At 36.4% G+C, this 27,553-nt stretch overlaps 1 protein-coding gene across 1 annotated transcript in view; it reads right to left on the bottom strand.

Annotated features, from left to right (window-relative positions):
- Window positions 1–27,553, bottom strand: part of DOK6 (docking protein 6) — a 448,396-nt gene that overhangs the window by 61,528 nt on the left and 359,315 nt on the right. Inside the window, exon 7 of the mRNA XM_064379032.1 lies at window positions 19,571–19,688. Within this exon, the coding sequence (XP_064235102.1) occupies window positions 19,571–19,688 (118 nt within the window). The remainder of the gene's footprint in view (window positions 1–19,570; window positions 19,689–27,553) is intronic.

Below are 27,553 nucleotides of genomic sequence, written 5' to 3' on the forward strand. Positions count from 1 at the left end.
TGCCCAATTCCAGAAATAATTATTTTTCTTTAATGAAATATCTCTCTTTTGCTAGCAAATATGTAACTTTACTTGTTTATAACCATAATGAAGTTTTCTTTCAAAGGTAAATATGAAGTCAAGGCAGTCATCTGGATGAAAAGATCACTTTTACCTTGATACATGTTTATTTGACGGAGAAAACATCACAATTTTAGAAATTTACCTTCCAAATGATTTCATTTGCATAAACTGGTAAATGATTTCAACAGCTTTTATCTGAAAATGTTAATTAAAATAACCAACAGTGTGTAATCCTACATATCACCATTTTAAATCTACTTTGAAATCTAGCTTTTCCATCTGTAGCTGAGACAATTACTCCTAGAATACAAAAATTTCCGTGCAGATATGTTAGTAATAGAGTACTTTTCATAAGCTTTACCCACTCTAGTTTCACTTTCTCTGAATATTCATATGTTTAGGTGATAAATCATGTCATAAATAAATCATGATGTCACTAACATTTATTTCTGATTACAGATAATTTATTTACAATTAACACTGATGATAAAACTAGAGGTGGTTTACTCCAAATCATGTACAATTTTGCGTGTAGAAGTATCTAGGAACAGATGGTGAGTGACGCCACACAAAACCAAGGGTGCATTTTCTTCAAGAAATCTAGGAATGTCATGGGAGAAAACGCTGGTCAGGCTTACCAACTAAACACTCTTCACTCCTCCTTTAGCAAAACCTTCTTATTTTGACAGCACTATAGAAAAAAAAATCCTCTTTTATTTAAGAGTGCAGATTAAGTCTAAAAATACTGTCTTCTGACAGCTTGCTCTGAAAAATTTAAAGGGAGACGAGCAGATGATCAGTTGGATTTGGGAATCTATTTTCAGAGCGTTTTCTCTTGGTAACTGAAATTGTTTGTGGGGATTGCAAAGACACAGTGTAAACCATAATATTTCTGACAAATGACCGTCTGTCATCCAGTGAACAGAGATCAGTGGAGACCTAAAGGCTAAATTAAGAAATCCCATAGCTACTATATATGGTTCTACTGTAGACAGCCCAGAAATATCTTGATGTCCATTGAAAAACAAAGAGAACAGAAACACAGAGCTTTCTTCATCCTGCACACCTTCAGACACATAAAACATGATCACATGATTTTCACTTAAAATCTCAGCTCAGTTTTGTAACTTGCCAATACTGAGAACTCAACTGAATAATGAATATACTCGCATACACAGCAGAAGGTATTGATTGTTTAATATTGTATTCTGCATGGAAAGAGAGATTGTGTCCATGAAAACTTTTTACTCTATGTTACTGAAACATAATCTTAAATGTTTCAGTGTTTCTTTTTGTTTGTTTGTTTTTTGAGATGGAGCCTTGCTCTGTTGCCCAGGCTGGAGTGCAATGGCACAAACTTCGCTCACTGCAACCTCCGCCTTTTAGGTTCAAGCGATTTTACTGTCTCAGCCTCCCGAGTAGCTGGGACTACAGGCACACACTACTTTGTGTGGCTGATTTTCATATTTTAGTAGAGACAGGGTTTCACCGTGTTGGCCAGGCTGGTCTTGAACTCCAACTCAAATGCCCATCGACAATAGACTTGACAAGGAAAATGTGGCATATATACACCATGCAATACTATGCAGCCATCAAAAATGATGAGTTTGTAGGGACATGGATGAATCTGGAAACCATAATTTTCAGCAAACTGACACAAGAACAGAAAATCAAACACCGCATGTTTTCACTCATAGGCGGGTGATGAACAATGAGAACACATGGACACGGGGAGCGGAGCATCACACACTGGGGTCTGTTTGTTGCGGGGGCCAAGGGAGGAAAAACGGAGGGGGATGTCAGGGAGGGATACCATGGGGAGAAATGCCAGCTGTAGGTGACGGGGGAGATGGAGGCAGCAAACCACATTGCCCTGTGTGTACCTATGCAACAATCCTGCATGATCTGCACATGTACCCCAGAACCTAAAGTACAATAAAAAATTATATTTTCAGAAGTTTTTGTTTTCTCAAATGTGAGGTAGGACCATATTTTCATGCTCTATTATTTAAATGATTGCAGTCATTTGTACAATTCTATATAAAATTTTTTCTTTTTCCAGTCATAACACAATAGAATACTATGGCTGAATTTATTTTTTTCATGAAACTGTAAAAACATGAAAAATATGGTGAATATTTATTTACAATATAGAAAAGGATAAGTCTAGGTTTGAAGGGCATCAGAGGTGTTGCATGATCAATAATTTCTTTTGCCAAGAAAACCAATTAAGAGCCCCTGCATATGAAGTCAAGTGGACTATGATACAGTGGCAGATTAAGAACACACAAATACACACAAACACACACCACACACACATACACACACACACACACAGGGCAGGGGGACCTCTCCTATTGTTACACCTAAATTATCTTTTACTTTTAAGCACTCGTAATATTTTTTAATTTTTTCCTTACCAATCAAAAGAGTAGTAACTTGGGATACATATTCTCTCCAGGTACAATTTCTATTATTACAAGGCAACATAATTACAAGAATTTAATAAATAGCAAGCATAACAACACTGAAATTTCTTGCCAGAAACATACTATTTTGTGTGTGTGTGTTTAGACTGTACTCAGTTGGTACTAGAGGAAGTGGAGATAGTCTCTGCTTCGAGAATCTAGTGAGTGTGCAGGGACATGCATGGAGTAGGGTAAAATTAATCCACTGTTATCTGGACCTCTATGTACGTTTAGCAACATCACAAGTGGAGATGCAGAAAAGGCATTGAGTGGAAGCAATGGTATAAAATGAGAGTAAAAACAGGAAAGTACACGACCATCTGAGACAGTGAAGTCCTGGCCAGCAGATTTATGGAGGGAGACAGTGCTGGAAAGAGCCCTTTCAACAGCATGAAGATGAGGTCAGAATATGAAGCATCGTGAACATCAAGAAATATCTAGAAATTATCTTGATGGCAAGAAGCATCTAATGCTTTCTTTTTATGTACTTTGCATATTAAAATTGTTTTTGAAATTACAGATGATAACCTGAATTCTATAAAAGATTCAAATAGAGCAGAAGTGAGCCAGTAAAATTTTTCTAACCACTCAGCTCCTTCCATCCCCATTCCACTCACTAGGGGGCTGGAGTTTGAAGTTCCATGTCCAAAAACAAACAAGCAAGGCAAACATACTAACAATGGCAGTACTATGCTGTATTTTCAGAGGTTATCAGTCACGCTCCTTTAGGCTACCTCTTCAGATACTCATCTCCATATTCTTAAATAAAAGTGGTTTTAAAAGTTGGGTTTTTTCATTTTTAGATATTATAGATTTTCTTCCTACTGTGGAATAGGAAGATTTAGTGGTCTGAACTATTCCTTTCCTTCCTCACATACACACTTTCTCTCCTTTCATCCTCAGAATAAGTACATTTTTAAAGCAGTATTTAGTGTTTGCATTAGTATCATCAATCTAATTATTATGTATAAGCCAGCCATGTAGTTCACAGTGGTTTCATGTCCATTTTTCTCAAACTTCTGAGTTAACTTCTTTTTTTTGTTTTTTTTTTTTGAGACGGAGTCTCACTCTGTCACCCAAGCTATAATGCAATGGCATGATCTTGGCTCACTGCAACCTCTGCTGCCTGGGTTCAAGCAATTCTTCTGCCTCAGCCTCCTGAGTAGCTGGGATTATAGGCACCTGCCACTGCGCCTGGCTAATTTTTGCAGTTTTTAGTAGAGATGGGGTTTCACCATCTTGGACAGGCTGGTCTTGAACTCCTGACCTTGTGATCCACCCACCTTAGCCTCCCGAAGTGCTGGGATTACAGGTGTGAGCCACTGTGCCTGGCCCTGAGTTAACTTCTGAGTGAACTGTTTATTACCTTGTTGGTAAGCCTGCTGTGTGCATGGTTTTATTATGCTTTATGCACTGCCTTGGTCTCTTCCAGGCTCCTTTTTATGCTATTTATTTGCTATGGCCTTTGTATTTTATTTCACGCTTTCCTCAAATATCTGGTGACTCTTAACTAGCTAACTCTTGTGCATCTCAACCCATCTCAGCCTCTCCTTCTCAGAGAACCTGAGTTAAGTCATAGGTCTTCCTTTATTTCAGGGAAATTTAACATACATCTTGTATTTATTCTCTATGTCAGGAACACCTGTATGTTTAATTCCTTTATTTGACTTGCACACACACCCATATATTTTCCCGCTCTCTGACTGAATTTATTTCTTTACTTTGTTAATGCCTATTATTTTCTGAAGTTACTAGAGTCTCTTTTCAGCTACAATTACTGCATTTCTAAGTGCTTATAAAATGGCTTTGTGTGAGGCATTTATTATTTTCAATTTACTTCGATGTGCACTTCAGTCTGCTTTATATCCTTTCCATTGTCTTACCTGTTCTTGGATTTCCTGTGACTCTTTCAACCTATTAAATCAGAGTGCCTATTTTCATAATTTTCTGAATGTATAGAGAAATATTTTAAAATTTTTATTTCTTCTTCAGTTTTCCCTTTGTTGATTTTCTCTTTTAAAATATTTTTTATCATCCACAAACATATCATGTTGAATCCTTTCTGCTTTTTTTTGTCAGTGAAGGGGACGGTCCTATCTAGAACTAATACTTGTTCTGATGTCTAAGGGGTGATGACAGAAAAGAGGTGGAAGATTGGGAAGGAGATCATTTTGAATTAAATATATCATCTCAGAATTCTCTGGCCAAACTGAGTAGTCCTTTGTGATAGGTCTGTTAATGCATATTGATGGAACCGAGTCAATTGTTGGGGTTAGAAGAGAACAGAAGATGGCTGTCATTTTGCAAGCCTGGATAAAAGAGAGGTTGGTGGTAATGTCAGGAACATTGTGAAGGACTTACAAGTGAAAAAGTGCTTTGCTAAGCACTTATGTAGAAAGCCAAAAGGATATTTTTAGCGTAAATAATAGGACTTATTTAGAATATTATACCTCTGATAGAATTCAACAACATTTTATTTCTATAAAGTAAATCTGAAACTTTAAGAAAGGATGATTTATTTAAAGAAAATCTCCAATAATACAGTAAGATTTTTTTCTTAATATTAATGAAAATAATTATCTTCAGAAAAATTTGTTTACAAAAAAATTAATATGTAAGTGATGGAATGTTGAGCCTTCAAAGAAGTTAGTTTTACTTTTTTATCCTGTGTTTTTAAGTAACTATGATAATCAAAGTAGAAGTGAAGGAAACTGATGTCATGTCTAATAGAGCTTTCACATGCCTGCATTTCTTTAGAATATTTTGATACCTCTTGACGAATACTGAATTTTATCAAATATTTTTCTGTACCTATCAAGATCATCTCATAATTTTAGCTTCTATTTCCTAATATAAAATCATTTATTGATATTTTATTGTTAAAGTAGCCTTACTTTCTGGACTATATACAGTTAGGTTGTGATGATGATGTTTTTAGTATTGATGTTTGTGAGATGAAGTGATTTTTTCCTATTTTGTATTGTCCTCCTCTAACCTACAAGGTTGAGTGCTTAGCTTATTAATTTTCCATCCCTATTTTCTTCTAGATATATGTATTTAAGTCTATAAAATTTTCTCTACCAACTTAGCCACATCTTACAAATTTTGATGTAGTGTTTTCACTATCTTATATTTCCAATATTTAATAAGTTCCCTTATTATGATCTGAAAACATGAGTCCATGTTCTACAGGCTCTTGATTATTTTATGCACGTTAAGATGTGTTTGTGGCATCTTATATTTTCAAATTTTGTTACTGTTCCAAGAATGTTTAAAAACAATGTGTATTCTCTGATTTTTATTTTTGTGTAAGCTTGTTTTATGCTGTTTAATTTTCTATTTCCTTAGAAACTTTTTTCATTCAGTCTAATAATATTTATAAAATGTATCTTTTTAAAAGTCTCATTATAATTGTCATGTTTTCAATTTTTTGGTTGAATCATATGAAATGGTTGCTATTTAACAGACCTATTATGGCAGTTTCAATTGGTTCAACCTAATAATTCTGTCCATTTATATGTGTGTGTATAATCTTAAAACATACTCAAAGGAATATTTTATCAAGAGTTCAGATATATTGCATCTTGCTGATGAATTTTTTTTATAATGATAAAATGTAATGACCCTCTTTTTCCAAAACTTTGTATTTTGCCTTGTCTTCAGTTTACTTTCAACATTCCTGTATCTTAAACTTTAGATGTTTTCTGTTAGAAACAGCACAAAGCTGGGCTTTTAAAACTCAACCTAAGGTTTCCCTCCTACTCTTTTATAACAGAAAAATGTAATCATTTTTGTTTATTTTGATTCTACCTATTTACAGTTTTCTCTCTATTATCATGTCTATTTGTTACAATATTTATTTACTCTTCTTTTTCCTTTCTGTATTTTCTCTACTTCTAATTGCATTAATTTTTAAATTTTTCCTTTTCTCCTATTTACTTGTTTAGATGTATTTATATTCTTTTGTTTACTTAAATTTTTAATGTGCCCACTTGACCAAAAAGTAAAATCAAATGTAAAATATAAATGTATCCATACTTCTCTTTTTATTACCTTCCATTTCTTGTTACTGCTGTCAACTATTTTACTTCTACTTTTTTTTAACACCTAAAACTTACTCTTTATTACTATTACTGTTATTAAAGTTAATGTATATTAGGTTTGGTCACATTTAACAGTTTCTTTGCTTCTTATACTCCAATCCTTCTTCGTAAGTTCAAATTCATTTTCCATTAAGTACATACATTATTTATTTTCTTTAGGGAATTTTTCATTGGTAAACTCAGCATTTTCCAAAGATGAATCAATTTAGCCTTTATTCTTACGTATTTCAGTTGGTGATAAGAGTTTTTAGTTATTTGAAGACAGTTTTCATTATTTTCTGGCTTTTATTCCATCTAGTCTCATTTCTTGAGTGGTTGTAAAATTCTTGGCCAACTAGAGATTCCATTTCATCCTTCCTGTTCTATCTCATTGCCATTGAGACATCTGATGTCCATCTGGTTTGCTGTTCTTTTGTAGGTTATCTGTCTTTCCTTTCTGCTTTTAAAACTTCCGTTTGCATTTAAAATTGGGCCATTTTACTCTCGTGTTTCAAAGTATGAATTGCTTTTTATTTTTTTCTTGATGGAACTCAACATACCTCTTCAATCTGACAAGTTTATTATTTGTCTAGTCTGTGGAATTACCAGTTCTTATATATTTACCTCATCCTCATTTGCTGTATCATCTCCTTTAGGAATGATTATTAAATGTGTTCAATATGCATATTCTATTCTATATGTCTAAAGATATATTTTGCATCCCTTAATCTCTCTGTGCTGCACACTAAGTGATTTCCACCTATCCTACAACTTGCTTATTCTCTCTGTAGTTGTGACTAAGTTACCACTTCCACAATTCAGTTTTTAATATTAAATTAATTTAACTGCGGTAAGAACACTTAACACGAGATCTACCCTCTTAACACATTTTTAAAAAAATTATTTCCATAGGTTATTGGACAACAAGTGTTTGGTTACGTGAGTAAGTTCTTTAGTAGTGATTTGTGAGATTTTGGTGCACCCATCAACTGAGCATGTATACTGAACCCAATTTGTAGTCTTTTATCCATCACCCCCTTCCCACCCTTTGCCCCTCAGTCCCCAAAGTCCATTGTGTCATTCTTAAGCCCTTGCCTCCTCATACCTTGGCTCCCACTTGTAAGTGAGAACATGTGATGTTTGGTTTCCCATTCCTGAGTTACTTCACTTAGAATAATAGTCTCAAATCTCATCCAGGTTGCTGAGAATGCCATTAATTCATTCCTTTTTATGGCTGAGTAGAATTACACTGTATACATATATACCAGAGTTCCTTTATTCACTCATTGACTGATGTGGGCATTTGGGTTCGTTCCACATTTTTGCAATTGTGAGTTGTGCTGCTATAAACATACATGTGCAAGTATCTTTTTCGTATAATGACCTCTTTTCCTCTGGGTAGATACCCAGTAGTGGGACTGCTGGATCAAATGGTAGTTCTACTTTTAGTTCTTTAAGGAATCTCCACACTCTATTCCATAGTGGTTGTACTAGTTTACGTTCCCACCAGTCATCTTAACACATTTTTAAGTATATAACACACAGTATTATTGTTATCTAAACACAGATCTGTAAAATGTGTGCATCTTGCATACCTGAAACTTTATACCTGCCGAACAGCAACTCCTCATTTCTGTACCATTGGAATTCCCATCAATGGTGATAAGAATTCCAATTTCTCCACATCCTCACGAATACTTTGTTTTTTAGATAATTAGCCATCCTAACAAGTGTGAAGGGATACCTCATTGTGATTTCGATTTGCATTTCCCTGCTGATTTGTGATGCTGAGTATCTTTTCATGTACTTATTGGCCTTTTGTATGTTTGGAGAAATGATCAAGTCCTTTGCTGTTTTAAAAATTGAGTTATTCGTGTGGTTTATTTTTATTTACTATTGAGTTGTAGGAGCTCCTTATATATTTCAGAAATTAATTCCTTATCAGATACGGTTTGTAAATATTTTCCTCCATTCCATAGGTTGACTGCTCCCTCTGTTGATTGTTTTCCTTACTGTGCAGTTGACTTTTAGTTTGATATAATCCCACTCACCTACTTTTGCTTTTGTTGCCTGCGCTTTTGGTGTCAGATCCATGACCATTGCCAGAACCACCTGAAGCGTATCCTTCTAGGAGTTTTATGGTTTCAGGCCATAACTCTTAGGTCTTTAAAACATTTTGAGATGATTTTTGTGTATGGTGTCAGATAGGGGTCCAGTTTCATTCTTTAACATGTGGATATCCAGTTTTCCCGGAGAGAGACTATCTTTTCCCCACTGATAATGTTTATCATTAAACATACATGTAAAAGACATACTGTATCACTGACAGTTTGATATCAAACTTCTCTTTCTTGTATTATGAATAGTAGGACAAAAATAACACAAAAGTTCGAAACTGCCTACCAAACCAATATAACATAGCAATGGCAGCCAAAAATTTCTAAGAGTACTCCCAAACTATACTTTTTTCCCAAATACAGGCATTCAACACACACACACACACACACACACACATGCGCACACACACTCTCTCTCTCTTCAAATCTTAGCATAAATTCCTCTTATATAAACATATAACCATGCTCCTGAGTTTCAAAAATTGGGTGGTTCTAAGTTTGAAGCAACAAATTTTCAATTAGCATCTATTAGTTGTAGGACAGCTGGCAGGTGCTAGAACTTTCAAAGAAGTTCTTCACACCTGCCCACCATGCTAGATGTGAAAGACATATCCAGGCTTAAATAAACATCAACTCTGCAGTTTATTCTCTGGCAAGTATAATTTTAAGAATGTTAATTTCCTGATGTTTCTCATCTTTTAATATCTTTCAATCATTATCAAGTAGAATATGAATACCATATTCTACTTGGCAGGCAGAGGAAAATAAAGGAAATCTTGCTCAAAATACATGTATTGAACCTATAATTAGAGATAGGAAACATTTAGTTGAAGGGCCAGAGACAGAGATGAGATTAAGAAAAATCAAACAAGAAATAGAGACCAGGAAGAAAAAAGACAATTGAACATTTTTCTCTCTAGGTTCTTCTTTGTATTTTGTAATTTATGAAGCTTAGCCTAATATGTACATATTTGAGGGAAGTAATATGATGAGAAGCCATATATGGTGAACCAGATGCTCCTCTCTTTCTCTGTGTATGTATGTGTTTGTGTGTGTATATACATATACATGACAAAGACAGCTGAGCATCCATATGTGTTAAAATCCGTCTGTATTAACATTTGTCTGTATTAATCAGGTTGTATTGACATTTCCCTGAACTAATATTATGTACTGTTTATTCCCTTCTGAATAAAATCAAATACATGTATGTAGAATTTATTTCTAATTCTTTAATGCCTTTAATACATATTCCCTACAAAATTTGATTAATATAGAACTCAATATGTTACCTCTTTTATGTAAAATATTCAGTGGGGGAAGCTTGCTGGAGAAAAGTATATAGACTGAATAGACATTTTAACTTCTACCAAATTTGAATTAAAGAGAGTGAAGCAATTCATTTTAATAAAACCATTGGTGGATTATACTAATCCAATGTAACATCTGGAAACTCTTAATCTTTTATTTTTTAGTAATTACTTGCACATATCTGATATAAAGTGATTAAAAATGGCTGATTTGATATATTTCACACTGTGAAACATCTTCAGATTTGGCTTTGGGTGGTGCAGAAGAATTCAATTAGTAATGTAAATTTTGTTGTTCACCTCTGGTTCAGCCAGTAGAACACAGCATATGAGAGAATCAATGTCGTATTAACTGGCTTGAGAATGCTAGTCTACATTAGGAAAGAGGTCAGGGCCTCATAGAGGAAGAAAGGTCTCTGAAAGGCTTCTAGGCAGTTAGGGTAAGCTAATTAGTAAGAACTGATTGGGGGCAGGAGGGTAAGTTGTAGAGGTGAGTGTGGATGAGTGTATTGTGATTGGGGCATCTCCTCTACACTAGGCTGAGCTGAATACAGTCCTTCCATGAGTTCGGCAACCCTTGGGTCTGAAAAGAGGCTCTAGTTTGCCTTAGGCTACCTGGACTGAGCAATAGAAGGCATGGAAGAAGTGGTTCATCTGTTTAAGGTGCCATGTCTTATTTATACTCACTGATGAGAATAAAAAACTTGAAGACTTAAGACTGAATTTTTTTCCTTGTATTAAAAACTTAGAGTGAGAGTTAAGCTTAGATTTAGTTTTTCTAAAATCTTAAAAACTAGAAATCATTTATTAAAGCTATACATATTTTTTTCTTTTGAGATAGACTTTCTTGCTCTGTCACCCAGGCTGGAGTGCAGTGGTGTGATGTTGGCTCACTGCGACCTCCACCTCTCCACCTCCCAGGTTCAAACTGTTCTTGTGCCTGAGTAAGTGGGATTACAGGTGTGAGCCCCCATGCCTGTCTCTCTCTTTTTTTTTTTTGTATTTTTAGTATAGACAGGGTTTTGCCATGTTGGCCAGGCTGGTCTCAAACTCTTAGCCTCAAGTAATCTGCCTGCCTCAGCCTCCCAAAATGTGGGAATTACAGGAGTGAGTCACCGTGCCTGGCCTAAACCTAGGTTTGTATAGTCCTTAGAACAAAACAAATTTTCCCAAGCACAGTAGAAACGCTGTAATAATACTTCCAAGTAAACACTGTAATAAATGGGAGTAGGATAGCCTATCTGCCTCTGCCAGAAAATGAAACTTCATAGTGGGGGTTTGGTTTATAGCTGACTCTTAAACAACACAGTATGAACTGCACAAGTGCCTTTATATGTTGATTTTCGTCCACCTCTGCCACTCCTGAGACAGCAACACCAGCCTCTCCTCTGCCTCCTCCTCCTCAGCCTACTCAGTTTAATGACCCACCTCCACTTAATGAATAGTAAGTATATATTCTCCTCTTTATGATTTTCTTATCTCTAGCTTACTTTATTGTAAGAATATAGTATATAATACATGTCAATCAAAATACACATTAATCAGTTATTAATGAGAATATATTAATATATTTTCAAGTATATATTAATATATTAAATAGTATATAATTAATATATTAATGAGTATATATTAATACATTATCAGAGAGATTTCTGGTCAACAGCAGACTATTAGTAGTTAAGTTTGGGGGTGTCAAAAGTTGTACATTGATTTTCTTTAAAAAAAATCATTTGAACTTTTCTTTTAAATTCAGTGGGTACATATGCAGGATTGTTAGCTGGGTATATCGCATGATGCTGAGGTTATGGATATGACTGATCCCGTCACCCAGGTAGTGAGCATAGTACCCAATAGTTAGTTTTCAATATTTGCCCTCCTCCTTCTTCAGTGTCTACTATTGTCATATTTATGTCCATATGTAACCGATGTTTAGTTCCCACTTATAAATGAGAACATACAGTATTCGTTTTTCTGTTCAATTTTCTTAGGCTAATCGCCTCCAGCTGCATCCATGTTGCTGCAAATGACATGATTTCATTCTTTTTTATGTCTGTGTGGTATTCCATAGCATATATATATACACCACATTTTCTTTATTCAATCCACTGTTGATGGGCACCTAGGTTGATTTCATGTCTTTGCTATGGTATACACTGGTTTTAGCTGTGCAGGGGTGAGGTAGGCACCTCAACCCCCACGTTGTTCAAGGGTCAACCGTACTTTAATATATTAACAATAGTGAATCATTTTATGTTGATTATCTCCTTTAATGAGATCATGAGAGGTAACACTAGAGATGAAGATGAAAATTAGAGATGAAGGAATAAGCTTAGACAGGTTGAGTAAATTGCCCAAAAATCACATCGGTCAGTAGTGGTAAAGTTAATATTCAAACTCAGATCTATTTGACTCCAAAACTCAGGATTTTATCCTCTATGTGTAATACCTTCAAGATAATTCAACTCCAAAGTTTGTTTGATAAAATCTTTCACAAAATTACTACCTCACAATCCTCACAATCCAATGGAACAAGCAGGTTTGTAAACAAACACATTGATAGAATAAAATTATACACAAATGTTTCTGGGAGCATGGAAAAGGAGGTGATTAATTAAGACTGCAAGCTGTGAGGAACATTTCACAGTGGAAATATTTTGTGCATTTTTCTGATGTCTGCTTTAGGGAATTATCGATTCATTTAACTCTAAAAGCTGACATCCAGGGAGACATTTCCTGCCTTTGACTTACCTTTATTAAGGTATGGACGTGCAGTAAATGTTTATAAACAAGGTTCAATAGACAGAAGTGTGGCTTCTAGAAAACAGCTCATGTTTTAAGGCCTGCTGTCAAATAGCTACCAAGCTTCTTTTTACTTCTGTGGCAGTCTTCTGTATTTTTAAACAACTGGCTACCAGAGGCTCTTATTAACTTTGTAATTTAAAAACAAAATAGAAAATCTCAATAGAAGCAATTTATATACAATGCAGTTTGAATGGACAGTAGAGAAGGACAGAAGATCATTACCGAGCAAAGAGGAAACCAAACCTTTGATTTACCTCCTTAATCTATGGCAGAACTCTATTTGCCATTTTCTGAAGGTTATTTCTAATTCTAATTGCCTAATTCCATCCTGTCCTTCAGAGAAATTGAAGTCACAGACACCCTTTCTGTGAGCATCAAATGCCTTCTGGTGATTAGGTATGCTTCCATGCTGACACTGGTGGTCTGTAGCTTAATTACGGATATATAGGGGCAGAGCTAGCCTTTGGATATTAATCAGGGGTTTACTGAAAACAGAACCCCTAAAGCTACCACCTTTACAAAAGGTATATCCAGTCATTCTTGATTCTGAGAGTGTAGTTGTTTAAGCTGTTTTTTAAAAAAGGAGTCAAAGTATATTCTACATTATTTTGTGTGAAAATAAGGGATTATTATATGTATTAGTCTGTTCTCATGCTGTTATTACAAAATACAAGAGACTGGGTAATTTATGAGGAAAACAGGTGTAAGTGGCTCACAGTTCTGCATGCTGGGGAAAAAGCCCCTTATAAAACCATTAGATCTCATGAGAACTCACTATCATGGGAACAGCATGGGGAAAAGACCCCCATGATCTAATGACCTCCCATGAGCTTCCTCCTCCAACATGTGGAGATTACAATTCAGATTACAATTCAAGATGAGATTTGGGTGGGGACACAGCTAGACCATATCATCATATCAGAAAATGTTTAGTCACGTACAGTCCCATAAACCTGCTCATTGGGCACTGTGTTCAGCTCATATTCTTGGCCCCCGTTCTCACCATCAGTTTATAGAAGATGATGATGAACTAACCTGAGGGAACGCAGCAGGTGTAGAGAGACAGATACTGAACCATCACATTAAAGGGGCTGAATCTACAGCATTTCACAGTGCTTCCTGTGTTCATGAAAATAAAGACTAGTGGTGGCAAGCATTTGTGCTCAGCCAGAGTTATCCTAAAGCAAAAAGCAGAAATGCCAACAAACACCTCACCTTGCTCAAGAAGAACATGTGGCTCACATGTGGGACTAGACACGATTCCTTTATTAGCAGAGAATTTTCCTCAGGTCCACCCTCATGGAGGAAGATGTGTCCTGATGTCACACTCTCCATGTGTGGTTTATAACGCACTGCTAATTCATTTTTGAATTCAGTAGGATTTACTGAGTGGCTGCAGCCCACCTGTACCATCAATGACTTTTACTAGTTTGTCATTTTCAAAAAATGCTTTTGTCATGTTCACAAATCCTGACTTAAAGACCCAGCTGTATAGCCTGTCATCTAAATATGTCTAATGGTGATTAAAAATCAAGGTGAGAGCCCTAAAGTAGGAAAAACTCAGTAATCTGATTTCCTTGATTGTTTTCTTCTTTCTTTTTACCCCTTCCTCTGCACCCCTTCTCAACTTTTCTGTATTTCTTTCTCTCTTTTTTTTTTTTTTAAATAAGTGTCCTCAGGCTTTCAAAACATTTCCTACTATATTTCCCAAGGCCTTGGAAATACAATGATATGAATATTAAAACAAATAGGAAGTATTCACTTCTGAGTGGAGACTTTAAAATCCTGTTCATCCCTAAAGGGATGTAAACTGTAAACAGTTTAGGTTTCCCTAAATCTAGAGACAACATCTCTAGTATGAGTGTGATATAAACATTTTGTGTAAGTACAGAGGAAGTTAGAGAAGTATACATATAAAATGACCTTCTAATACAAATCAACCATCCTTATGATAATCTGGCAAAAAAGAAAACGAATGTCTGTTTACCACTTCTGCAAGAAGAGGTGGCATAACTGAACCTACTGCAAACCACTTAGGGACACAGATTTTTAGAGTAGCTGCCAAGTACTTAGAACAACACATGCTTGTTAGAAGCTAATTATTCCCTTTTTCACTCTTTTGAATCCAGACTACTAGAATACAATAGGGAAATCACATTAACTTATTCCTTCAGAGCACCCTTCTGGGAGTAACATGGAAAGATTAGGCAGATTGTATTGGAGATCCTTATGCTCCAGAGATGAAGGCAGATGCAGAATCTCAGTACTGATATGTCAGTCTTTAAGTGTGTATCTAGCAATGGATGAGAGAAATGAATACAGCAAAATACAGAAAACATACAGCTAGGTCAAAGCTTTGAGGCTGACAAGGAATTGAAGTTATAGGTAAGTCTTACTATAGAATGGATTTGTTTTCACGCCATGCATTTAAAAAAATTTCAGTACATGTGCTGCTTATTAATGAATCTTAATCTCTTAAACTTTATATAAAAGTTTCCCACTTTTGTTTTCTGAATGAGGTCCACTAAATTCATCACTTCATACTGATCCCAATTTCACCTAAAAAATACGTGAAAATTCTAAAGATATATTTTTATTCCTCAGTGCTATCTGCGATTTTCTTGACGATGATATATTCCCACATTGCCAGACTTTTACTTTGATTTGGTAAAATCAATGATGACAGAGGGCTGACAATATTCTCCTTTTTGTAAAGAAGAGGTAATGCCACTTCAAGGAGCACAGCCAGAAAAGAGAGATTGAAAATAACTAGACTTTTTAAAAATTATTTTTTAAGACAGAGTCTTGCTCTTTAGCTTAGGCTACAGTGCAGTGGTGCAATCATGGCTCACTGCAGCCTCAACGTCCCAGGCTCAGTGACCCTCCCATCTCAGCCACCTGAGTACCTGGTACTACATGCACATGCCATCATACCCTGCATTATTTATTTATTTATTGTTATTATTGTTGTTGTTTGCAGAGATGGAGTCTCACTATATTGCCCAGCCTGGTCTCAAACTCCTGGACTCAAGCAATCCTTTCTGTCAAGTTGCCGACTTGGCCCTCTTCCAAGCTGAACTTTCCTTCTTTTCTTTTCTTCCTTTCCTTACTATTCTACAGCTTTTTAATAAATGTTCACTTCTGCTCTGAAACTTGCCTGAATCTCTCTTTCTGCCTTATGCTCCTCAGAATTCTTTCTTCTGAGGAGGCAAGAATTGAAGTTGCTACAGACCTGTATGGATTTGCTGCCGGTAACTTGGGTAACTTGGATATCTGCCACTGCTAACATATTTGGTGCACCTGACTCAAATACCTTCCTAGTGAGGAACAGACAATTCTCATTGGGGAAAGATTGAGCTCCAGACAATCCTCAGTGAGGAAAATCATCCTCTTAATATTCAAGAGTCACCCTTCCAGAGGGGACATCCGCACTGCCCATCAGTGAGACAAGACAGTGGTGAAATCCTGCCCCTGTCTCCCATGGGCCTGCTTGGATACCACTTTCATCAACTCATGCAGCCAACTCAGCCCTGACAGCTAGCAAGGAGCCAAGTTCCACAGAACCACGACCACCCGTCTGTCAGCAGGAAGCAGTTATAGAAAACTGACCTGCATCCATTTACCCCCAAAGATTTGGGGTCCTGGTCTCTTAAGGTGGGCAATGTTACAGCAGGTAGCTAGTCATGTATGAGCAGGGCAGGAGAGAGAAGCCCCCCTCCCAACACACACCAGGAGTGCTGGGCAACAATCAGCTGATGGTCAGGAGGTTGTTAACTGTTTTTCTAAAGTAATAATTACTCACAGCCAGCCCCAGGAAAAGGCAGGCGCCTAATAGATAGAAAACACCTAAAAGTGATCAGCAGCTTCCCAATAAGATTTCAGGTGTAGGGAGACGTAATGCAAGATCCCGGAAGTATGCCAGTGTATAAAACCGGAAGTCAGGAGGTCAAGCTGCGTGCTTGGTTTCTCAAGTCGCCTGCCTTGCTGTTTTTCAAGGTAAATTTTCCTCCTTTTCTTTCTCTCCTTTTCTTTGTTGTTCTAAAGCTTTTTAATAAACTCTCACTTCTGCTCTGGGAAAAAAAATTCGAACTCTCAAAGTGCTGGGATTATAAGCATGAGCTACCATGCTTGGTGGATAAATAGACTTTTCAGTGTAGTTTTGTGGAAAAGGCACATGTGTATGGAAGGGTGCTGAGGGTCTGCATTTATTTTTATTTCTTCCTTATTTTCAGTAGTTTTATTCTGCCCTGATTCCATTAGGGACTAGCATCAAAGGAAAAAAAAAACTGTCCAGGTTCCTTGCTCTATGCTTGTTTTGACTATCCCAACAGAACGAAAGAGGAATGAAACAAATGACCCTTATCAAAGTATGACTAGCAACTTTATATCTTTATCTTTCTATTTATCCACCTCTGTATTACGTCTGTCTACTATCAATCATCTATCCCCTTCTCTGGATACTTAAATTTTTATATCTTATGTAACAGTGAGGGGTATACAGGGTGGTAGAATGTATTGCTCTAAGAAGCACACAGTACAAAAAGTAAATTCACAGTGTAGTGAAATGTAATTTCCATTGAATATATTTTATAAATATTTGACTTAAGTAACTACCCTAGTCAATGCTGATTTTTATTCTATAAAAACTACAATCACCATCAAACAGAAACATGAAATACTGAGATCACTTAAGTAAACTGTAATTGACAAGGCATGTCAAGCCCTTTGTTGGAAATTAGCATTAGTGAGATAAATAAGAGTATTTCAACCAGTTATTACATCTATGCTACAAATCAACATCTTTCTTCAGGAAGTCTCTGGCAATGTTTTAGAACATTCCAGTGCATTCTGATTTTTTATGGGCTATACAAGAAAGCTTTCTGAAGTTGTGTATCTGCCTGTCTTTTCTCTGTCTTCATAAAAAGTTTCCTTCATGCTACCATGAAAACAATAGTTCTTATTTTCCGGAATTATAGATCAAACCCTTGGCAAACCTAAAGTTCTTATATTACTTCTGACCTACTCCCACGTTTTTTGGATTTAATATCATTAATATCTCACTTTTTTGCTTACAAATTTGATCTTTCCATTTAAATATTTTATAGTTCCAGTTTTTAAGAGAATATCAATATCTGCATAGGTTTAGATAAAAACAGCCTTGTATTACAAGCATATTTCCTAACTTTTAATCACAGGAATGGGCGAGATTAATTTTGCATAATCATGACGCAGGCAATTTGAGTGCATGGCTGCTGGCATTTGAAGAGGGATGTAAAAGCATGAGACACGCATCTTCTCTTTCCAGTTCTTGAAGTTGCCAATCCAGTCCCCTTACCCCTTGCTTTTCTCAACCCTCTAATCCTTCTATTAAATATTTTCTCATACAAACAAATAATGAAGATAACCCTTAAATACAGGCGGTCAATACTGTTCTAAAGCTTTTTAATGAACGCTCACCTCTGCTCTGAAACTTGCCTACGTCTCTACTTCTGCCTATGCCCCTCAGTGGAATTCCTTCTGAGGAGGCAAGAATTGAAGTTGCTGAGGACCCGTACGGCTCTAAGAGAATCCCTTTAAAATATAAAACACAGTTGCCTTCAGTAAGTGACTAAAACCATTCCAACTGCTTTGCCTTGTAGAACATATCTTTAACCATTAATTTCCATGATTGAATTCCTTTAGTCTAGTTTGGAAACCCTGGCAAGCAAATATTGCTATAAAAAGACATTATTTCAGTTTGTTTGCAACAGAAATATTTCTTTTTGTCTAAACTTAGAGCATTGTTAATAGTGAGCAAAAGCTAACATGTGAAAGAAAACCATATTCTGAATGCTTAACTACCTGAGGGTGATACTTGGTCATTCCTTCCCCAGAAACTTATTGGGTGTTTATTAATGTGATAAACGCCGAGTCTGTGGTGCTCAGTAAATGTTGGATGAGTAAATGCTCTCTGCTGTGGGTGTTTCAGCCTTATTTTCTTAGTTTCGTGCTTCTTCCAGTGTTGGCCAGCTGTTACTTGCTTGTAGTCAAATATTTAAAGGGTAAGATTATTCATTTTAAAACAAAAGGGAAGGAACAGGAAGACAACCGCTGAAGCTGGGTTGTCTGCTGCTGTTAGTCAAAAATCTGCTAGCTATTAATTTGTTTCATCTGGCAAGCTATTCCTATGCTAGTTAATTGACCATTTATCATTAGAAAAATACAAAGGCAAATTATCTACACGTGTCCCTTCCTGCACCCTCCCCAAATGGTTTTGATATTAAGGCTTTGGCTAAACTTTAAGACTTTCATGGGCAGGTTTATGTACCAGTTTATGGCAGAGCCTTAAGGCCCGAAGTCAGTCTCCTGAACTGATATTTAATCCTTTCAAGAAAAAAAGATGTGAAAAAAGAAATCCTTCATAAAACCCAGCGTGAAGCAGACCTCAGCATTAGCTTTTAGCTTCTGATAATGTGCTTGGTATAATGTTTTAGTCAAGTTCTTATGCCAAATTGGGTCTTTCGCCCTCACAGTGATTTTTGGATTTTTTTTTTTTTTTTTGCCATGAGCGTATGAAATGATAGCTTTTTAAAAGCCACTGTAAATCTTAGCTCCCACTGTGGCCAGTGACAGCTGAAAAGTGGGAATGGAGGAAAAGCAAGCAATGCAAATACAAAGCAATTTGCATGACTCAGTCCACCTGGAGGAAGCTAATGGAGGCGCTGCTTTCTTACTTTAAAGTGACTTGCCTTGCAAACTGTAGATTTCACCAACGCTATTCTGACGGGTGATGTGATGCCAGTACGCGCTGCGAGGAAGAGATATTGATTTGGATAATGTCATTGGTTCAGTCAAGCTTGTCTGAAGCTAAAAGAGAAAAGAAAATGTGTTTTAGGCCTTAAGATATTAAACTGAAATCTGCTCTTTTAAATGTTCAGGGTTAAATGTGAGTGACAGACAGTAGGATCTGTTATAGATAACCTGCATGATCCCCTGTTGAAGGGTAACTTCTTTAAAATCATTACTCAAAAATAGGAAAGGAATACTTGTAAACAACTTAATGCAACTCGTTAATTAGGAGGGGAACAGTAAATTGAAAGGAATGATTCCCATGAACATAGCAGTGGGGAATGCTGGCAGACATCCAGGGCATGATCAGTTGTACTCTACCGGACACGTTATTTACAGTTCTATGGACAAGAATTATTTGCATTACTTTCAGCTTTCTACAATTTACAGAGTGTAAAATAACTCAAAAAATGAAGGTACCAGCCCCTTCAGAAGCAGAGACCCATGAAAAATTTACAGAATACCCGTTTATTGTTTTGACTCATTTCAGTCTCTAAAATGTTTTTCTTACACTTCTCCTGTCCTTATACAGTGGCTGTTTTCTCAAATAGGCCTTTTTCCTTGCTCCTGTGATAGGTCTTGTACACATTAAAAAGCGTATTCTCTGAGAAACGCTGTGATAAAATTATGGCATGTTTGTTTATTCAAAACATACATTTTAAGGACAGCCGAGAAGTGGTATCACATCCCTTGCTCAGGCACGTGATTAGTTCAAAGAAAATAGTAGCTTACATTGCATTTTCAAGAGACAGCTTTATTAACATACAACAAGTTTCAAGAAAAATGCAGAAATCGCTTTATTTAGTCTTGGCTCACAGTGTCTCTGGCCCAACCTGAGCAAATACTTACTTTTTCACAATAAGCGATCTTCTAATTAATAGTCTCATATTTTCTCTTTATTTAATGCCTGATTCCTGGCAAAACTGGGAGTTGCAAAGATCATCTCTGTCAAATCTAGGCTTTGCTTGCCTTTCCGCTCACTGTGGTGTGTACCTCCCACTGTGCACCTGCACACTCCTTGCCTGGCCCTTGATGCTTGGATGGGTCACATACTCTGCATCCAGCATTGGATTTGACTCATACCACCCTTCATAGAAGCTGCCATCAGGAAAGTACCTGGTATGACACAACAGGTCTTTCAAGGCCACATAAAACTAAATGATTCTTATGTTTTAATAGCAAGTATAATTAAAGAGCTTGAACATATTTATTTCATTTTACTTTCTTAGTAGTAAGGCATTTCTGGAGCTGCTGCGTCTTGTCACAAAAGTGTCTTAGCTCAGTCTATTTTAAAAGACTGGCACTGTTGAGGTATCTTTCTTATTTTAAAGATGGCTCCAAATGGTAACTTTGCAGCCATTCTTTGTTTTTCAAAATTTGGTATACTTCAAAGTTTTCCTCCTTACTACAAAAACAGGTGAACTATCCACATCCACATCCTGTGGTTGGTGTTTATAGGGGTGGGGTTCTAAGGAGACAAATTTCTGGGTTATCATAGAGCAGCGTTTTCAGAATCTTTGGGCAGTTTGGTAACAACAATAATGGCAGGAGACAGCCAAATGCCTAAGCACATAAGAACCGGTCCCCAGAGAGCCTCCGACCTGCCCAGGTCATTTTTGCATAGGGGACTTGACTAAACATGCCCAGGGTAAAAAATTCTGTCCCTTAACACATGCACAGTAAGGGATATCACCGTAGGGTGGCTCAGACTAAGGGCCCACATGGGCACTGAAGAAAATGGGGCGGAGCCACCAGGGATTCACACCTTATGCAGGGGAGGAGCCTGGCCCCTTCAGCTCCTGTGTGGTGACCTGGTGTTCAATCTGTGAAGTGGGAGTTGGATGGTGGGACCCCTCTCTTGGCTGAGAGCTCCCCTTTTGCTTAATATTTTGCATTTTCCTCATCCTTCAATGTGTTCGCATGCCTAATTTTTCCTGGTTGTGAGACAAGAACCTGGATTTAGCTGAACTAAGGAGCAAAAAATCCTGCATCAACAATGGACGTTTCCAGTTTTACCCCAGACTTAACAGTGGGGGACTCTGTGGGGAGGGCTATGCACATTAAAAACATGCATAACGTCCTCATACAAATGGAAGTCCATCATCCACCACCGCAGAGGACCAGAGGCAAGGCTTATTTTGTGAAAGCATTATTGGGAGAAAGATACGACTTTTGTCTTTAAAGCCAATTTCCCATATGAGGCACAAACTTAAACACATAAATCTTCAACTCCTGTCAGCAATGCCCATTAATAACAATCCACAAATCTCATATTAATCACAGTTCTGTCTACTTATTTTCTCTAATATAATTTATTACTTAGCATACAATAGATCATTGGTGGTAAATTAATCTTTCCAAGATGTGATGAAAGTGCTTTTTCTTTTTATTCTGGGAGACGTTTTCCTTCCCAAATGGTCAGTCTTAAGTGTCAAGGACATACAGTAAACATTTTTTGTTTGCCGGAAACATAAATGGAAGCCACTGGATGATAATTCTTCCACATGATTTCCTTCTGAATCTCCCTGTATTGTTTTACACCTCATGTTTCTCTAGTTTTCTCTCTTTATTGTTTTCATGTTCTAGGATGCTTTTAATGATACTCTATTTCTTTATTTGTTCATGAGGTTTCTCTTCATTCTACTTCCTTAATTGCTAAAACTGGAAAATTTGTATTTAAAAGCTTGATTGTGGATTTTCTTGGGATCTTTGCCAGGGATACAAATCTTGTCCCCAATATCTCAGATGTCTTAAATGTTCCCCTGGATTTTAGAAGAGTCCATTCCCCACATGTACCTATGTATTGAGTACTGCTGTAGACTGAACTGTGTTCTCCCACAAATCCATATGTTGAAGGACTATCCCCCAAATGGCTATATTTGGAGACACTGCTTTTAAAAATGTTAATGAAGGTTAAAGGAGGACATAAGGGTGTGACCCTAATCAAATAGAACTTTTGCCCTTAGATAAAGAGAAAGGGACACAGGGATAAATATTCAGAAAAGAAGGCCATTAAGGACACAGCAAGGAGACATTTAGGACACATCTAAAAGCCAAGAAGAGAGGCCTCGGGAGAAACCAACCTGGCAGGGATCTTGATTTTTGCACTTTCAGCCTCCAGAATTGTGAGAAAATAAATTTCTGTTTAACCTGTTTGTAGTGTTTTGTTATAGCAGGCTGAGCAAACTAAGTACTCTGTGTCATGGGCAATCTAAGAGATGTAGAAACTGTTTAACTGGCAATTTTTAATGTTATGAACTTTAAGCAATGTATTAGAAATTGGCCTGTTTCTGCTCAATGACTAAGACGGTATTTCAAGCACTTTTATTAGATAATTTTGTGGATTCTAATTTTATACTCTCGATAAAACTTTTTTTTTTTGAGATAGGGTCTCGCTCTGTCACCCAGGCTGGAGTACAGTGGTGCAATCTCTGCTCACTGCAACCTCAGCCTCGTGGGCTCAAGGGATTCTGCCACCTTAGCCTCCTGAGTAGCCTGGATTACAGGTGTAAAACTACTTTTGATGACAGGCGTCAACAAGAGGACACACATCCTTAACTATTTAATGAAAACTCATCCTTAACTATTTTCATATTATGCTTCCATTAAAAGCATTAAGAAAAAAACAAACCTTAAAATGCTATAGTAATTTCTTAATTGAAAGAGCAGTGCATCAATTTGACCAGGATCATAAAAGTATGTCTATCAAAAAAGGCAATTTCTATTTATATTGCAAATAAATACATAAAAATTATATGGTGAGATTATTTCTAAACAAAGTATTTTAAGAAATTAAGATGGGTACATGTGTTCAAAGTTCTTTTGTTCCTTCTCTGCAAGGGTCTGCTGCATTGATTCTTTCAGTGGACTTAGTAAAAAAAAAAAAAAATTCCTGAAACAGCTATACAAAATTCTGCATCCTTTGTGCCAGAACTCCCTTGGTATTTATAAGACTATTTCCTGAACGCAATGCTCATCTGCTTCTCCTTTTTGCATAGGTCAGGATTTAGAAAGGAGGCTTCAGCATACACACAGAAATCAGCTAGATTACGAAGCATTGATTCAGTTCTTGATAAACTTGCCATCACTTTCTGCCATTTGGGGGCTCTAACTCTCTCTCCCTTCTCTTCTATTGAAACAGCAGTCAGTTTTCTAGGATTTGAGCGATGTATTGGGGGTCACTTATTTAGCATCTGGAAAGAGTAAAGATCACAGCTCAACTAAGCCTGGAGAGTAGTTAAAACATTTGTGTTTTTTTTGATGGGGCAATGGTCACATCGCATCACAAAGTCAACAGTCTAAGAAAATGTTTCAGTCCCAAAGTGTGCTGTATGGAGACTGCATTGATAAATTTGTTTGACTGTGACACAGATGAGAGTTATGCTGTCCTCAAGTTAATGAGAAGAGACCCTCCTCCCCCACCAGAAAAGAAGTTTAGATTTAGAGGGCTCTCATAGAGACAGAAACAAGGGTGGGTTCCTTGTGTTCTTTCCCATTTAGGCAATATATAAATAAATAAATACACTTTTTAAAAAAATTTGTAAATACCTGAGATTTTGTAGATATCCAAGAGAAATTCCAGCCCTCATCTCTCTCCTCCCCTAAACTTTGGAAGATGCTTTTGAACACATTTGGTTGAAAAGATCATTTTTAAGAAACAATTCATCCTGTGTCACTCGGGCTTTGCACTTTTATTTACTATCTTTTCAATTATGTTTGTGTAGCAAACAGCCTCAGTAGATAGATACAACGTCTTCCTCCAGGGCAGAGGGCAGATTCATTTCCTGACTAGTACAGCATAGATCCTATCTTCCTCCAAGGCAAAGGCCGGGCAGGGTTGCCAGCAACCCTCTGACAGGATTGGGAGTTCCTAACTCAGATCCTTGGCTGTGGCAGTATGTAGCAGCATCCACCTTGATTGCTCCATGTGGCCCCGTGGGACTGGGCAACAGGGAAACCTATAGAAACATGAAAGTCATGATGGCTTACTGTGACTGTGCCATAGGAATAAAGTCCTCTGTCTCTGACTCAGGAGTTTTTTGTGTTTTCTGCCAACGTCCATGAAACTAATAGGCAAGGGAAGCAGGGCTGGTAGCATCTTTCCTGCTCTTGCTAATCTTTGGTTGTCTCTACTCTTCCTATCTCTTGAATCTAAATTACTGTATTAAATTTCCTCCATGGAACTGTCTATCACAGGCTCCATTTACTTAAGTGGACCCTGAATAATACAAAGGACTACCTTGCTATGCCCCAAATTTATTCACTATGTTTGCATTGAAAGGCAAAATTAAGTTATTTCTGCTCTTTGCAACTAAAACTAACAAATCTCAATATTAAAGAATTTTGAGAAATAATTTAAACAGGTTAGTATGCCATATAGGGACTTTAGCTTATTTATGTATAAGTAGAATTATGACTGTTGTTCCCCAAAAAGTCATCAATTCTCCTAAGGTTATTTCATGTTTACATCCTAATATAAAACCATCAAATTCTTGTAGAAATTTAAAAAAATGTTTTTATAAGTCCTTTCATATGTTTATATATTTGGGTTTTACTTTGGATACTGTTTCTGTATTTATCAGAGTGACTTGTGTTTTCGTTTATGTAAATTATATTTTTCAGTTTTATCTATTTTGTTTGTGCTAATTAATTTACACCTGCTGTTTTTCTTAGGTTGTCATCTTGATCTTTTAACCTTCTCAAATTAAGTATTTTTAATTATAATTTCATTTAACAAAAGCATCTGCTTCTGAATGAAGCAGAATAGGAGGTATTCTTTCTTAAAATTATATGATTGTAAATTGTAGCTTTATCTTCTTTTATTAAAGTGTTGCTTGTATATATTTTCTTAAGGTAATGATTTTTTTGTACACTTCTATTTTCTTTTTTATAGAGATGAGATCTCACTATGTTGCCCGGCTGGTCTGGAACCCTGCCCTCAAGTAATTCTCCCACATCTCTCCCAAAGCACTGCCATTACAGGTATGAGCCACTGCACCAGGCCATCTGTGCAATTTTTATTATTAGTTTTTAATTAATGTTTTGTAATCAGAGAACATGCACTGAGTAGTTTCCATATATTGAAGTTTATTTTTCATTTTAAACTAATATATGGCCAATTTCTGTACAATTCATAGGTACTTGAAAAGATATACACATTGGTGTAGAGTCTCTCTACTACACACACTCAAATATACACATGATATACATTTCCCTCTGCATTACCTTCTCTGTTTAATTTCTAATCTGTATCATGATAAGAACATGTTAATTGCAAATAACTAATTAGCATGTTTCTGCCCATTTCCTCTTGTATCTTTTAAGAACTTTTTAACTGTACCATAAATTGACAATTTATAATTATATATATTTATGGGCACATGATATTATAATTTATGAATGCAAGTGAAATAAATCAATCTAACATAACCATTAATTCAAAGACATCCTTTTTGTGGTAAGAACATTTGAAATTCACTGTATCAGCAATTGTGAAATGTACAATACAGCATTAGTAACTATATTTGCCACAGTAGAACACCAAAACCAAAATATACTCCTGGCTGAGATTTTGTACCCTTTGACTGTCATCTCCCTGTTGTCCCCAAGCCCCTAGCTTTTGTAGACAATTTCTGCTTTCTACTTCTACGAGTTGTTTTAGATTCCATTTATAGGTGAGAACATGTGGTATTTGTCTCTTTGTGCCTGGCTTATTTAACTTTGCATAATGTTCTCCAATTCCATCTATGCTGCTGAAAATGACAAAGTTTTTTAAGACTGAATAGTATTTTATTGTATATGTATTCCACATTTTTTAATCCACTCATTTGTTGGTAAACACTTATGCTGATTCCATAAACTGATGATTGTGAAACATGCTGCAGTGAGTATAGGAGAACTGCATCTCTTTGACACTGATTCAAATCATTTGGGTAAATACCTAGAAACAGAATTGCTGGTTTGGGGTTGGTTTTATTTTAAACTTTTTGAGGAACCTCCCTGCTGTTTTGCCCAATGGTTGCACTAATTTGCATTCCCAGCAACAGTATTCAGGGTCCCCTTTTCTCCAGGTCCTCACCAGCACTTGTTACCTTTCATCTTTTTATATTTAGCCATTCTGACAGGTGTGAGAAGAATCTCATTGGGTTTTTATTTGCATTTCCCTAATAAATAGCCATGTATAGCATTTTTTATGAACCTTTGTAGCCATTCTTTTGAGAAATGTCTACTCGTGTTCCTTGCCCATGTTTTCATGTTCCTGGCCCATTTTTAAGTAGCGTTTTATACATGAAAATGGTGTTTTATTTGATTCACAAAGCTTTTTTATTAGATTCACAAAGTTGACTGTTGTATAGTTCTATAACTTACTTTCTCCTTCCTTAGCTAGGTTATTAAACTCTACTGGTAAAAGTTCTGCCCAGGCCCAGGGTACAACTTCACCTCCATCTTCTAGCCCCTGCTCTTCCAAACAAATAATTTAAGAATATCCTCTACTTTCTCCTAGGAAGTCTGGGTTTCATTTTCAAGAAATAGTGTTGTTCATCATCCATTAATATCTTCTTTGTTTCATCTGCACTTGGTCTAGTAGAAATTATTGAGCGTTTTAACATATGTTATATATATAATGCCTTTTCCTTATTTTCAGCCAAATTCAAATATTCCATACTTTTATATCCCTTTAGTGATTTTACCTGGCATTTGACCCAGAACTCATTGACTTTTATCTACTTAAATCCTCATAAAATTCCTGTAACATAGGAAAGGGATGAAGTATCCCTCCTTAAAATGAGAGGAGGCTGAAGCTTTGAGACATTAATTGACATTCCCAAGGCCATTTATCCTGAAGCAAAACTGGAATCATGATTCTGCTCTGTGCTTTTGTT

The sequence above is a fragment of the Aotus nancymaae genome, unplaced genomic scaffold (assembly GCF_030222135.1).
Source record: "Aotus nancymaae isolate 86718 unplaced genomic scaffold, 86718_ANA_hifiasm-v0.15.2.pri h1tg000020l, whole genome shotgun sequence".
Lineage (NCBI taxonomy): Eukaryota > Metazoa > Chordata > Mammalia > Primates > Aotidae > Aotus > Aotus nancymaae.